Source organism: Palaemon carinicauda, chromosome 21 (assembly GCF_036898095.1).
Source record: "Palaemon carinicauda isolate YSFRI2023 chromosome 21, ASM3689809v2, whole genome shotgun sequence".
NCBI lineage: Eukaryota > Metazoa > Arthropoda > Malacostraca > Decapoda > Palaemonidae > Palaemon > Palaemon carinicauda.
This window is the reverse complement of record NC_090745.1, coordinates 56,291,007-56,304,861: the sequence shown is the minus strand read 5'-3', so window position 1 is coordinate 56,304,861 and position 13,855 is coordinate 56,291,007. Positions and strand designations below refer to the sequence as shown.

Below are 13,855 nucleotides of genomic sequence, written 5' to 3'. Positions count from 1 at the left end.
AGAGTTGTTCAGCCTCCTAAGAGGAACGCTGCGCTCAGTAAGGAAGACGAACTTATTTAAGGCAGAGTAATGGCTCAAGTCGACTTCCTTACCAGGTACTTGTAATTTCATTGTTATTTTGAATAACTGATAATATGAAATACGGGATACTTAGCTTCTTGATATACATGTACACTGGTTTTCACCCACCTCCCTGGGTGTGAATCAGCTACATGATTATCGGGTAAGTTTAATATTGAAAAATGTTATTTTCATTAGTAAAATAAATTTTTGAATATACTTACCCGATAATCATGATTTAATTGACCCACCCTTCCTCCCCATAGAACCAGTGGACCGAGGAAAAATTGAAGTGGTGTCAACAAGAAGTACTGCAGTACCTGGCCACAGGTGGCGCTTGTGAGTACACCCCCCTCTTGTATAGCGATCGCTGGCGTATCCCTTCCGTAGAATTCTGTCGGGCAACGGAGTTGACAGCTACATGATTATCGGGTAAGTATATTCAAAAATTTATTTTACTAATGAAAATAACATATTTGGAAGTAATTTTTAGTTTTCCTAACCATACAAACCTTAGTTATTTATACATAATTGCCCGCCAACCCTGTTCCCCTCGAAGTCCTACTTCCAAGCAAAGTGAAGCATAATCACAAGTGTGTGGGTGAGAAGGGTAGGTAGGTATCCTTCCTACACCCGCTAACTAGCGGGATGGGTAGTTAACCCCTGCTAGATTCTAATGGCTCGTCCTTTCAGCTTTGCCGAAAGTTTACCCCTATAAATAGCTAAGGTTTGTATCGTTAGGAAATATACAAATTGCCTCCAAATTTGTCATGTTTTTATATAACTGTAGTCACTCATCATCTTCATTATATCACTGGGATGTAACTGTTTCTCTGTCTTTTCATTACCCTAAAATGATGCTTGTCTTCCCTAGGCTGGAAAAGAAAATCAACTGACGAAACTTTCTGAAGAATAAAAATTCTTTTTGAAATAATGGGTGAAGGGACAAGACCTACCAAAAATGTGCCGCCTCAGGAGACAGGTGCCACAATGTGACCTTTTCTCCCAGACTTGCAATTTATTCTTAAAGGAAAGAATTGAATTTACCAGGAACCATACCCTTTTAAGAAGAAAAAATATAAAAGGGTCCGAAGGAAACTGCTGCATTATCTAACTGCTTAACCACACCTTCAGGTATCTGGTATCTTTTGTTTTGATTTTGCAACATATTAGAAATGATAAATCATTTATCAATAACTGTTCATAGGAAAATTTAGAAGACCAAAATATGTTAAGTAATGAATTCACTACCCTTCTAATTGTGGTTCTAAAATTAAAGCTTTCATTTTCCAAACTCATCAAAATTTAACTTCTTTTGAATGATTCGTTACAGACATATAGTGATTTTTTAACATTGGAGACTAGTCTTAAGTCATCTTACTCAATTTTTGAAAAATTTCTTGTCCCTTGCAGGTTTTTGAAAGCAGCTAGTTTTCTATGAAAAGAAAAGGCTAGTTTGTACAAAGTAAAGGGCAGAAAAACCAGCATTGAGGAACAACACAATCTGAATAAAGCAAGTAGAATGCTCTGTTTTATAGGTACATATAGATTAATTGAAGTTTGGAATACTATAAAATTTTGGAAGACCTGATGCAGGTCTGTTTTTAGTACTGTATCTTATTTCTTCAATTATCCAGTCACAGGATTACACATTTCCAGTTTGCTCCAGCGCAACATAAAACCTTCCGTTCTTTACTGTGGATATTTATTTCGGCTAAGGTGAAACTAGTCGATAAGCTTTTTCTTACAATATAAAATCACCCACCTAGTTAGAGGTGGAAGAATGGGGTAGGCACTAGTGACCAACCATTACTTTGTTCCCATACTAACAAACCTTCCATTATTTATTTGGATATTCTTTTGGCCAAGTGGGAAGGTAGCCATTAGACTTGAAGTGGGAAGTGACAACCCTGCCTAACCGCTTGAGTGGGTAGACTGTGGGTGGTTGGGGAGTACCCAGCCACCTCTATATATAGTGTACTCTCACAGCTGTGAGCTATGCCACTTTTTCTTTTGGCTTGGTAGAGAGTGGACGTGTCCTCTCTCTCTTCCCAAGGCAGTCATTGGACATTTTTAATCTTTCTCTTTTCAGGTGTGCTTGCTTCTTTGGATCGCCTTCATGCGGACCTGTCTTGGGCGCGAGGGTGTTGTCTGCGGTACCTTTATGTCATCGCTGAATACCGACCCACACTCTCTTTGTCCTTCGTGTAGTGGGCATCATTGCGAGCAGGGTTCGCCCCGTGCAAAGTGTAGAGACTGGCTTGCCTCCCAATGAGAGAAATTTGGACGGCGCAAAAAGAAGAAGGTTAAGCGCGACCTTTCTCTCTCAGGGGCGAGGAAAGTGCGTTCTTCTCGCACCTCCAGATCTCTTTCTAAAGTTTCTTCTTGTTCGCGCTCTTCCGAGGGACAATAAAGCAGGAGCACAAACTGTCTAACTCTTTGGCAACTTTGGAGTACTTGGGGCTGGTAGTTGCTTCCCTCAGAGGAGCTACTTCACCTCCAGCTGTCAGGGAGCCATTTTCCCTTGCACATGTTTTGCAGGTATGGCTGACCGTAGGGATTTCTGTGCCCCTTACAAAGGAAGGACTTGTTCGTCTCCTTCAGCGTAGTGCCTGGAAGGACCCTCTCGCTTTGGAGGTTTGCAAAGTCCATCTGTTGCCCCCTCCTGGATCTTTCTCGCTCGGACGAGGTGATCGCTCACGTTCGCCCCTCCAAGGGCCTCCTGCTGATGATAATTCTACTCGCCATCCTGGGACTTCGTCGTCCTGTAACCTCCAGGCTACTGTTTCTTCCCACAGGAACCCTTCGGCTGTAGGTGATGATCTACCAGAGATCAGCGCCCCTTCTCTGATGATCATCAGGATCGTAGATCATCATAATCCGAACGCTCTGCATCTTGAAGGCATTCTTGCTCTAGAGCTTCATGCTTAGGAGACCGTTCTCGTCGGAGGCATTCCTCTTCACGAGGAGAAGTCTCGTGGTCCCGCTCTGCACGATCATGAGCATCTCGGTCTAGACCTAGGTTCAGACACTCATGTTCTAGATCTTGACGATATGAATCACGAGGACGATGCTCGTGCTTGCGAGGACGAAGCTCCTATTCACGAGGGCGACGTTCACGCTCATCCTGAACGTTTCGAGGCCGACACTCCCATTCGGAAAGAGTACGTTTAAGATAGCGAACCGTGCGTTCACGATGTGGAGAAATAGGGAAAATACAAATTATTTCTAGATTTTTTATTTATTATCATTAGTTAGGTTGAAATGTATTTGAATAGTGCATTATCCAATTTCATAAATTTTGTGTATATTTTATATGATCTCCAGTTCATCTAAAAAAAAAGTCTTTTTATTACAGAGTGACGGTGCCCTGCACTTAGCAGGGATTATAGGATAGATGAGAAGTTGTCAATAGAAAAGTTACTCAAAGCCTGTTTCATATACTGATTAGTGATTCAAGAATGCCCTACTACGTTGGGATGTAATTGAACTTGAGAGCAAAAAAACATGATTACGCATATACAGCTAATATAACAATAGTTTCCATGGATAGTGTTTCACATACTTGTCCCTAGAAACAAGTGAACATAAAGTGGCATAGAAAAGTTTTCAGTGGCAGCCAAACTGTAAGCGCTGTCAATGTCCAAACCCGGCTGACTGTTCATACAGATAATGAACCACAGTGTTGCGGGGTTCTCCTGTAAGCTTAAAGTTTTTTTCGTCATAAGCCTGGAACTTTTTCTGGATAATATCTACATGAAACGGAAAGGCTCTGTCTTGATGTTAACAATTAGAAAATTTGCATCACAAACCAGATAGGGCTTTTATAGGTTATATCCTATTTTTGTGTCGCAATCTAGAGGAGGGGCCTCAAAGAAATTATTATAAGTGGTCTCGACTCTTATCAATTTTCGTGGGTGTAAAATAACCCTGACAGACTGTGTATCACCGAGGACAGTAAGCCTTTATTTTTTCGTCTTTCTGATGTAGAGATGTGTAACCTTGTTTTATATTCCCTTTGGTCTTGATGCAAGCAATCATTCAAATTACATTTGAATTTAGCCAAGATGTGTATACTATTTATACTTGAATATTTAGTTTGTATTTTCTAGATTGAATCCTAAGAGGCTCTGCCTGGATATATCTAGGTTGCTGTTTATGATTTTGAAGACCTGTACTTTCTCCTCACTATTTTCTTTTTCTCAAAATAAATATTTTTTATATTTTTGTATGTAAACTTTTATTTACTAAACCATAGTGTCCCCTTCTCAACCACTAATTTAGTTTTTTTCTTCATTCTCATTGTTTTCTTCTCCCTTTTTTTTGTTTTCTCTACTAATGTTTAGTGCTTACATAACCTGAAATCGGTTTACTTTTGAATAATATTAGGCAACTACAGTTATAGCTGTGTCCCCTTGCCCACTATAAAAATCAAGTGATAGTGCCCAGTGCCCAGTTCTCTTGACCTGTTACCTAGATTTTTGAGTTCCACAGTTTTACCTTTTTGTGTAGTGAACGTTGGAGTGTGGTCGGTATTTGGACACTAGGTAGTGTGCATGCTACATCTGGCTACAGTCCACAAACCACTACATAATTTTTGGTGCCCAGACCCCGGAAACACCAACCTTTAGTCATGGGATTATCATCGGCTAAGCGCCGAAAGGCTAAGAAGAGCCTAAGTCGGGATGTGGAGAGCCTCGTCACGATTGCCAGTGACCTGGCAACTCAGGTTGAGTCCCTGACATTTAAAGTGGCGGCGCTGAAGAGCGTTGAGCCATCACCGTGTCACGTTGCCACTGGGGTCACAACCACAGTGACCACCAGTGTTCCTTCTACGTCCCCGGCACTTAACCGAATGTCAATGGTCTGGTAATCCCTGTAACTGGAACAGAGCCAGTGATTGGAGGTCTCCAGCCCCCTTCAGGGTTCTCACCGTTACTCCTCCTGTACCAGGCTTCTGTGAGCCTCCTGCTTGGAGTGGACCTCTTGCTTCCTCGCCTGTTCCGGCAACTAACCCCTTTAGTCTGCCAAAGACTGCAGCCAGTGGACTAGGGGAGCAGTTCTTGGGTAACCCAGCCAAAGCCAGTAGGTCTGAAAAGGCACTAGTAGCTACCGCTGAGGCAGTTCTTGCCCAGAGAGGTGCCATCTCAAAGCTGAGACGCCAGGCCAAGGAAAAGGCCAGACCAGCATTATCTGAAACATTAACCATGTCCCAGGTGTCCATAAAAACCCAACCCCTCTGTTGACGACTTGGAAACCCTAAAGGACCATTCTACGGAGGCTCAAAAACGAAGTAATTTGGGTAACATAGGGAAACTGCAATCTTTCATGTCACCCAAATTCCAATAGAAACAAATTACGGTGTCTTGTATAAAACATTTCAATGTTATGGTGACAAATGGTATTCATGGATATCATTTGATAATCATGATGAAGCATTCAATGCAATCAGTAGTTATGAATATTAAGATAAATAATTTGAACATCAAGGGTGCTTTTTGCAATGGGGTACCTAAGGATCTAGATATATACAAACCTGCAGATTCGATTGGTAAAGGTATAGAGGTAGTTGTACCCTCCCAGAGAAAGTCAACGCCACCAAAGTGGCTTATTGCTCAGTCAAAAGGGAGTACAGGAAATTCTTTCAAGGTATGTAAATTTCTTCAGAAGAAAGGTACCATTGCACCAGGAGATATATCTTGGTTTGGAAAGAACAGTTTCCTCATAAGTGCAAAATCAGAAACACAATCTGTTATACTTTGCAATTTAATTACAGAGAATGATGACATAAAGCTGGATGTGAAACCCCATCTAAACTTCAGTTATGGAAGGGGAGTAATTTTTAATAGAGACTTTTATGAGTTTACAGAAGAGGAGATATTGGCCATGTGTCCTTTAACTGAGTGGAAAGTGCATAAAATCCCCAGAACGTCAATGATTATCCAGACTTTCCAGGATGCTGATGTACCTTTCCACATTTACATATAAAATGAACGGATCAAAGGTTGATCTTATAAGCAGAAGCCACTGCAATGTTTTATATTGCTTTAGATGTGGGCATACATCTAAAGTTTGCAAGAATGATAAAATGTGTAGTACTTGCTCCAATGTTTACCATGGAGAATGTACACTAGTGGCCAATTGTATAAACTGTAATTTGAATCATAAATCTACTGATAAGAGCTGCCATCAATATGTTAGAAGAGGCTGCTCTCACTAAATCCAGTATCGAACACATAACTGTGGGGGATGCCAAGAGACTATTGAGTAAGTCACCAAGTTATGCAAAGGTATTGAAATCAGGAGGAAAAATGAGGCAGGAGACATCCAACCCATCTATTACTGCCGTCTTCTGATAAAATTGTGCAGGGTAGGGCAAGAATATCACCTAAAGCTTTGCTCATCTCTATTAAACCTTTGTTCCCCACTACAAAGGATAATTATAACCTCTCTCAGGCTATATCTTTGCCCGATTTGATGGAGGTTTCACATAAAACTGAGTTATCAGGTGCACTTGTCGTGGGGAAAACACCAAAACCTGATAAATCACCACCTGTCAATAGGAAAAGAGAGAGCCTTCCATCTCTCTCACCCCCATCCATTAAAAACACCAAAGTTATTACATCAAATATATATGATGTCCCGCCTGTTGATATTTCAGATCAACAGGAAAACTTCTTGAATCCATAAAAAATTCAAGTTGAGGTCCACCATCCCCCACATGAATTAGGTAAAAAGAACACTGAAAAGGCTAATATCAAACCTAACTTATCAAGACCTACACTTAAGAAGCCTACAAAAATATTGTCAAATCAAAAACTGTCAATGGGAAGACCTCATCCAAGATGTCTTCCAGAAAATAATACATAGTTTTCTCCTCCATTTTGCAATGGAATTGTCAGGGTTTAAGGGCTAAATATGAAGAACTTGAGCTCTTAATTCACAAGCATTCCCCCATAATTATATGCCTACAAGAGAGTAAGCTTGATGCTAATATTCCTTGTCCTCGCGAATATGTTAGCTATAGGACACCATATGATCACCGAGTAGGGAGCCATGGCGGAAGCCTCATATACGTTCGTTGAGATGTTCCCCAAACAGGGTTGAATCAAATACTGATTTTTTACAATTGAAATACAAATACAAATACTTTCGTTTGGGATTCCAAAAATACAAAATACAATTACAAATACTTTTGTTTCGGAATCCAAAAATACAAATACAAATACTTTTATTCCTAAATCTAGAAATACAAATACAAATACAAATACTTTTCTTCCTGAATCTAAAAATGCAAATGAAAATAAATCACTGGTTCAGAAAATACAAATGAAAATACAATTACTCTTATTTTATATTTCAAAGCTACTAATAAAAAATCCTCCTGAAAATTTGCAAACTATATAACATTTTTTCACACAAGTTTATATCTGCATTCTATATATCATAATTGCATTTAATAATCATTAATGCCCGGAAGGTTTCCGTGCCAAGTTTTCCGGGCCAAGTTTTGCTTGCTCAGGAGTGTAAAAATTACCGGCCTTACTAAAGACACTTTCAGATGGTGCCGACGTGGCACAGGACCCTAGAATATTTCTTGCAAAAGGCTTCAAAATGCAGAAGCTCTTGTTTTCACGCCAGTACCTCAGTGGGTTCACGTCAAAAGCCAGAACACCTTTTTCTAGGTACGACTCAAGTTCTGTCTTTACCACTGTAGTGTCGCTTGTTGATGCACTTACATTTATTTTCTCAGCTGGTGGCATGTAGGCAAAAAGACGAAGGTGTTTTGCACTCATGTCAGCCTTGTCTTGATTGGTGCTTATGGTGATGAAAGGCTCACTCTCTGGAATTGTGTTCTTCAAAGATGACCGAGTTGACTCTGAAATAATTAGGTCCACAATCTTCGAAATCTTTTCCTTTTTTATTTCCTCACATGGCAGCCATGCCAGCTTAAACCTGGGATCCATGACAGCTGCGGCAATGACGTCAGTCTTCTCAAGAAACAGATGCAACCTCTTTTTGATAGAAGACTGTAGTGCATTAGCCAAGTTTAAGCAGTAGATTGGTTTACTTTCTGTGAATAGTTTGAGGCTGTGCTCAAGGCCAAATACAATTGGTGCAACGCAAGAAAGTGTCACCATGTTTTCTCCTTCCACTTGCGATGTCGCCTCTTGGAATGGTTCCAAAACTTTTATCACTTCTTTTAGCATTGCTATTTCCATTCCCTTCAATTCTTCTACGGTCTTGCATGATCCTAGGAGATAATAGCTGAGTTGACACCATTGACATCTTTGAGAACTGACTTGAGCATAGTCAGTTGAGAGTTCCATCTAGTAGCATTGGCAGCCAGCAGTGAAACCCCAATCTTTTCCAAGAATGGTGCTGCCACAGTAGATCGGCGTACTGCAGCTACAATACTACAGCACTTGTGTATCACAGTTGCAATTGCACTGTTTCTGACACAGGGATCATTGAAGGCATATCGTTGTTGTGTGTGTGCAAAGCAACTGGACCGATCCGGTGGAAGAAGGGCAAGGACCTCATTCAAATCAAGTTCTTCTTCCAAAATATCAAGGTTATCGGTGTCTCCATTTTCATCAATACTTTCTTTGCTCACTTCATTTCCATATAATCCTGGCAGACAGACATCAAATGCTCTCACCATAGACGAAGCATTGTCTGCAACCACCTTCCTCACCTTGCCACGAATTCCGAATTTAGGGACTATATCTTCATATGCTGTAGCAATATTTACAGCTGTGTGTCGATCCACAAACTGATCGCAAGCAATGACACGCGACTCTAGCTCCCATGATGAGTTAATGAAGTGCACAGTGACAGCAAAAAAAGACATAATTTTTCGATTCGTCCAGAGGTCCAATGTCAGGTAAATAAGACTGAGGTTTTCAAATTCTTTCATCAATTGCGACTCAATGTCTTTCGCTCTTTGCAGAAGTAAACTGCTTCTAAGTGTGGTTCTGCTTGGAAACACGAAGCGTGGTTCTGCTTCATGTAGAAGAGCTCTAAAAGTCTTACTTTCCACAATACTCAAAGGCAGGTGGTCACATGCAATGGAGTCTAAGAGTTTCTTTACCATAGACTGTTGTTTAATGTGATTAGTGTTAAATTTGTTCTCTTGTGAAGGCTTGGTTTTGAAAAACAAGGTTATTTTGTGCTGTGAATGTGATGCATAGCTCTAACGCTTCTTCTTTTCCTCTTCAGCTCTGTGTCTCATATTCAGCATACTGAACTTTGTGAACTCTTCTGAGGTGGATAACTAGGTTAGATGTTGCCTTACGTGATGCTGAGTATGACCTTTTGCACTGCAAACAGTCAGCTATGAGATTCTTGTCAGTAGACTTGACATTGACTGAATAAAACTTTGCCAGTGTAGCTGATAGTTGAGGCAATTGTACGTCCTCCAGGGCCTCCTCATCCCCAATTGAAGGGCCATCTGGTGTATCAATGTCTTTGTTATCCATCTGCAAAATGAAAAAACTGGGAAGTGATAATCAATTTAATTTCACTTTGTTGTTGTTCTTCTTCTTCTTTTATTATTATTATTATTATTATTATTATTATTATTATTATTATTATTACTAGCAGGTCCATGTCCTATGAATGGTTGTTATTGCAGAAAAATTAGAATTGGAAAGAGAATGCATGCACACACAAACACCTTAGTGACCTTACCTCTATTATGGCACAATTGAGGTATTGTATGTCGTCCTCCCCCTTCGCTAAAGCTAACGATAGTCACTTGTGTCAGTGCTGCCAATAAACTAAGTACATAACTCACACCACCAGCGACAGCGAGTGTGACAGGGACGGTAGTGCTATCTCTGTCCAACTACCATCATGGTAGTGGGTGGGGCAGGGATGGTTGTACAGGAACGCGACGTGTACTCGTACGCGATGTGTACGCGACTTGTAAATGACCCGTCATAGTTTCGTAAACCATGGTTGTTGACTCTCTCTCTCTCTCTCTCTCTCTCTCTCTCTCTCTCTCTCTCTCTCTCTCTCTCTCTCTCTCTCTCTCTCTCTCTCTCTCTCTCTCAGTGGTTATACAGATTGATATAAGGAGAAATATACAATCTGCTCTCTATACTTGCCTCCAAATGATAACATATCGTATGAGTATTTTTGCCTCCAAATGATAACATATCGTATGAGTATTTTTGGTTGAGGTGATTCAACAGCTCCCTCAACCTTTTCTTTTACTTGGAGATTTGAATGGTAGACATCCTTTGTGGGGTGATGTTTTAGCAAACACTTGGGGCAATATTATATCATCAATTGTGGAAAACAAGGATGTTGTTCACTGTCTCTTCAATTCTTGAACCAGCCTTCCTTACTCTCTTCACTTCTTTCCAAAATTTCTTCTTATTTTCTTCATATGAATGACCCAATCCCTAACTCCACCTCAGGCCAGCTTCCCTCTTTGCCTCGCTTACCTTGCGCTTTACTTCCACATTGTTCTCTCTATATCTTTCATACTTCTCTACACTCTTGCTCTGCAGCCATTCTTCAAAGCCCTCTTTTTCTCTTCCACTTTTACCTTCACTCCTTCATTCCACCATTCACTGCCCTTCCTCATGCTGCTTCCAACAAACTTCTTGCCACACACGTCACTTGCAATCCCAACAAAATTTTCTTTTACTAACTTCCACTCCTCTAAATTACCAGTTTCTCTTACTTTCACTTCGTCATATGCCATTTTCAACTTTTCTTGATATCTACTTTTTACCCCCGGTTTTATTAGCTCTTCAACCCTCACTAGCTCCCTTTTACATCCACCTACTCTATTCCCCCACTCTTTTCTACAACTAATTTTCCTTCCACCAAAATATGATCAGACATAACGTTAGCCATACCCGTAAACACGTACACGTCTTTAATTTTCCAAACATTTTTTCAGTTATGAACACATAATCCATTGATACCCTTTCTACCACTCTTCCATTTGCCACTCTTACCCATGTATACTTGTTTTTATCTTTATTTTTGAAAAAGCTAGAAACTTACCACTATCTCTTGGGTCAACACATATCTACTAGTCTCACCACTCATTTTCACCTGGTACGCCATACTTCCCAATGACATCTTCTACCTTTCCAGCACCCACTCTAGCATTTAAGTCACCCATGACAACTACATAATTTCTTCTACCCAGTCCTTCTACACACCCAGTTAATTCATTCCAGAACTCATTCTGCTCTTCTTTACTTTTCTTACAACCTGGCCCATACGCACTGACAAAAGACCAACATTCCCTACCCAACCTAACCCTTACCCACATTAACCTAGATGATATATCCTTCCATTCCACTACTTTACCTGTCATCCATTCACTCAGCAATAAAGCCACACCTTCTCTTGCTCTTCCCCTTTCAATCCCAGACACACTACCAGACATTTCCCCAAACATCACTTCACCTTTCCCTTTTATCTTTGTCTCGCACAAAGCCAATATATCCATCCTTCTATTCCTAAACATACTTCCAATCTCACTTCTTTTACTCTCTATCGTACTACATCCGCGCACATTGAAGCACCCCAAAACTAGAGTGCAGGGAGCAGTCACTCTCTCCCAGTTCCACCTCTTTGATGTCTCACAAGATTATAATACAGGAGAGGGGGTTCCCAGCCCTCTCGTCCTGTCCCTTTTAGTCACCTCTTATGACACGCAGAGATACGTTGGCTCTATTCTGATTGTTTTTATGTCCCTCCAGGCATATATATATATATATATATATATATATATATATATATATATATATATATATATATATATATATATATATATACAGTGAGCCCTCGCTACTTCGCGGTTCGACTATCGCGGATTCATGACTTTGCGGATTTTTTTCATAACGCGTGTACTGTATATACATATATTGCGGATTTTCTGGAAGTTTCGAAAATAGCCGCGATATGAAGACCCCAAATATTTCGTTAATTCCATTAATAATTAGTAATATCTGCTCCTACTGATGGTTCATTGCATTACATATGACATATAATTCAGTACAGAAAGAAATAAAACACGAAAAGAGAATGTGATCATATGATAATTCAGTATACGTAGTAAAATTAAATCGAACATGAAACGCAAATCAGACGGAGTCTGACTTTGTCATATTTGAATGGTGTAAGGCTGCTGATGGCTACTACTACAAATGTAATAGATGTGCAAGAATCTTTTGTATCCAATAATATTCTTTGTTGCAAAAATCACATCTCGAATAAGCGTACATATACATTGTAAAGAATCAATACTCAATTTTCCAGAGGCGAAAGAAGCTGGAGATTGCATATACAGTAATCCTCGCAGAATCGATTGAAAAGGTTAGATCAACAGGGAACACCACCGTGCGAATTCGCTACAAAATTAGGAATGACCGCCATCTTGATATTCAATAGTAGTATGGGAAATAGGGTAACCTTGATAACAGTTCCCCTTCCAAAATTGCCACTCTTCCCCCTCGTATCAAGATATACGTCCCCTGATTTATGTGATATCTTTATGAGAATTTTGAGGATATTCGTGCCAGGAGTTAGAATTCCGGAGACCTAAAGGTAAATTCTCTGGGAATATCACTGTAGTTCATATATTCCTTGGAAGCTACTATTAGGAACCTTCCATTAGGACGACATGGTTTGAGGCCAATATATATATATATATATATATATATATATATATATATATATATATATATATATATATATATATATATATATATATATATATATATATATATATATATATATATATATATATATATATAATATATATATTTATATATATACACATACATACATACATACATACAGTAGAACCTCGGTTTACGAATTTAATTCGTTCCTAATGCGAACTCGTAAACCGAAAAATTCGTATCGTGAAACGAATTTCCCCATAAGAATGTTATAAAATCGAAATAATTAGTTCAACCCATCTACAAAAACCAATTTTCACAAATTTTTCCTTACACATACAGTACTCTACTGTACTCTACACAAAATTATTAAAATATTGCAGTCATTTAATGATGAAAATATGGATATGCATGCACAGTAAACCTGAACTTTACCTTAGAGGAGTGTCGCTGCTGGCTTGATGGAGACGAGAGGAGGGGAAGGAGGAGGAGGGAGTTACTGCTTGGAGGGAGAATCTCCCTCCATGAGAACTTCAGGAACGTTGACTGGAGTTCTCTCGCGAGAATGGCGTTCACTATCACTGGTTTTGCGTTTGCGAGACTCTTGGTCGTCGTCTTTCACAGTTCTTTTCTCCCCCTTCACAAGATATTTTTCAATAGACACCTGCTTTTGTCTGTTCTTTAAAATTTTATGGAAGTGACCCACCCCATTATCGACTAATAAATTTATTGCACGGTCTGTTTCAGCCTTATTCGAGATATTTTCCTCAAGAAAACTTTTCACGTCTTCCCACTTCTTTAAAAAATCTTTTATCTCACTCGAAGACAGTGATTGTGCAGTGCCTCCCTCCTCCTCAGATGAGATTTCCTCTATTACCTCTCTTTGCTGCTGCTCGTGCAGGTCCTTCAGCTCCTCGGTGGTCAGCTGCTCCTTATGGTCCTGCAGGAGGTCGTCGATGTCATCCGTGTCCACCTCCAGCCCCATTGCCTTGCCCAAGGACACAATATCCTCGTCAATTGCTTCCTCCTGGTTGGGTTCGAACCCCTCGAAATCCCGTTCTGCAACGGTGTCGGGCCACAGTTTCTTCCAGGCGGAATTGAGGGTTCTCCTGGTGACTCCTTGCCAGGCTTTATCAATT

General features: G+C 40.0%; 1 protein-coding gene and 1 long non-coding RNA gene across 2 annotated transcripts in view; one reads left to right on the top strand and one right to left on the bottom strand.

Moving 5' to 3' along the window:
- LOC137614673 (uncharacterized) overlaps positions 1-1,573 on the top strand; it is a 94,868-nt gene extending 93,295 nt beyond the window's left edge. Inside the window, exons 2-3 of the long non-coding RNA XR_011039124.1 lie at positions 935-1,194; positions 1,474-1,573. This is a non-coding gene — a long non-coding RNA (uncharacterized lncRNA). The remainder of the gene's footprint in view (positions 1-934; positions 1,195-1,473) is intronic.
- Positions 1,574-7,526: 5,953 nt separating this feature from the next.
- LOC137614913 (zinc finger BED domain-containing protein 4-like) lies at positions 7,527-8,270 on the bottom strand. Its single transcript, XM_068344567.1, has one exon. It carries the CDS (start codon positions 8,268-8,270, stop codon positions 7,527-7,529), a length of 744 nt encoding a protein of 247 aa, XP_068200668.1.
- Positions 8,271-13,855: the final 5,585 nt, after the last annotated feature.

Bases quoted from the DNA above. Each gene is read 5' to 3' on its own strand.
- LOC137614913 (XM_068344567.1), bottom strand. From the start codon at position 8,270: ATGCTAAAAGAAGTGATAAAAGTTTTGGAACCATTCCAAGAGGCGACA.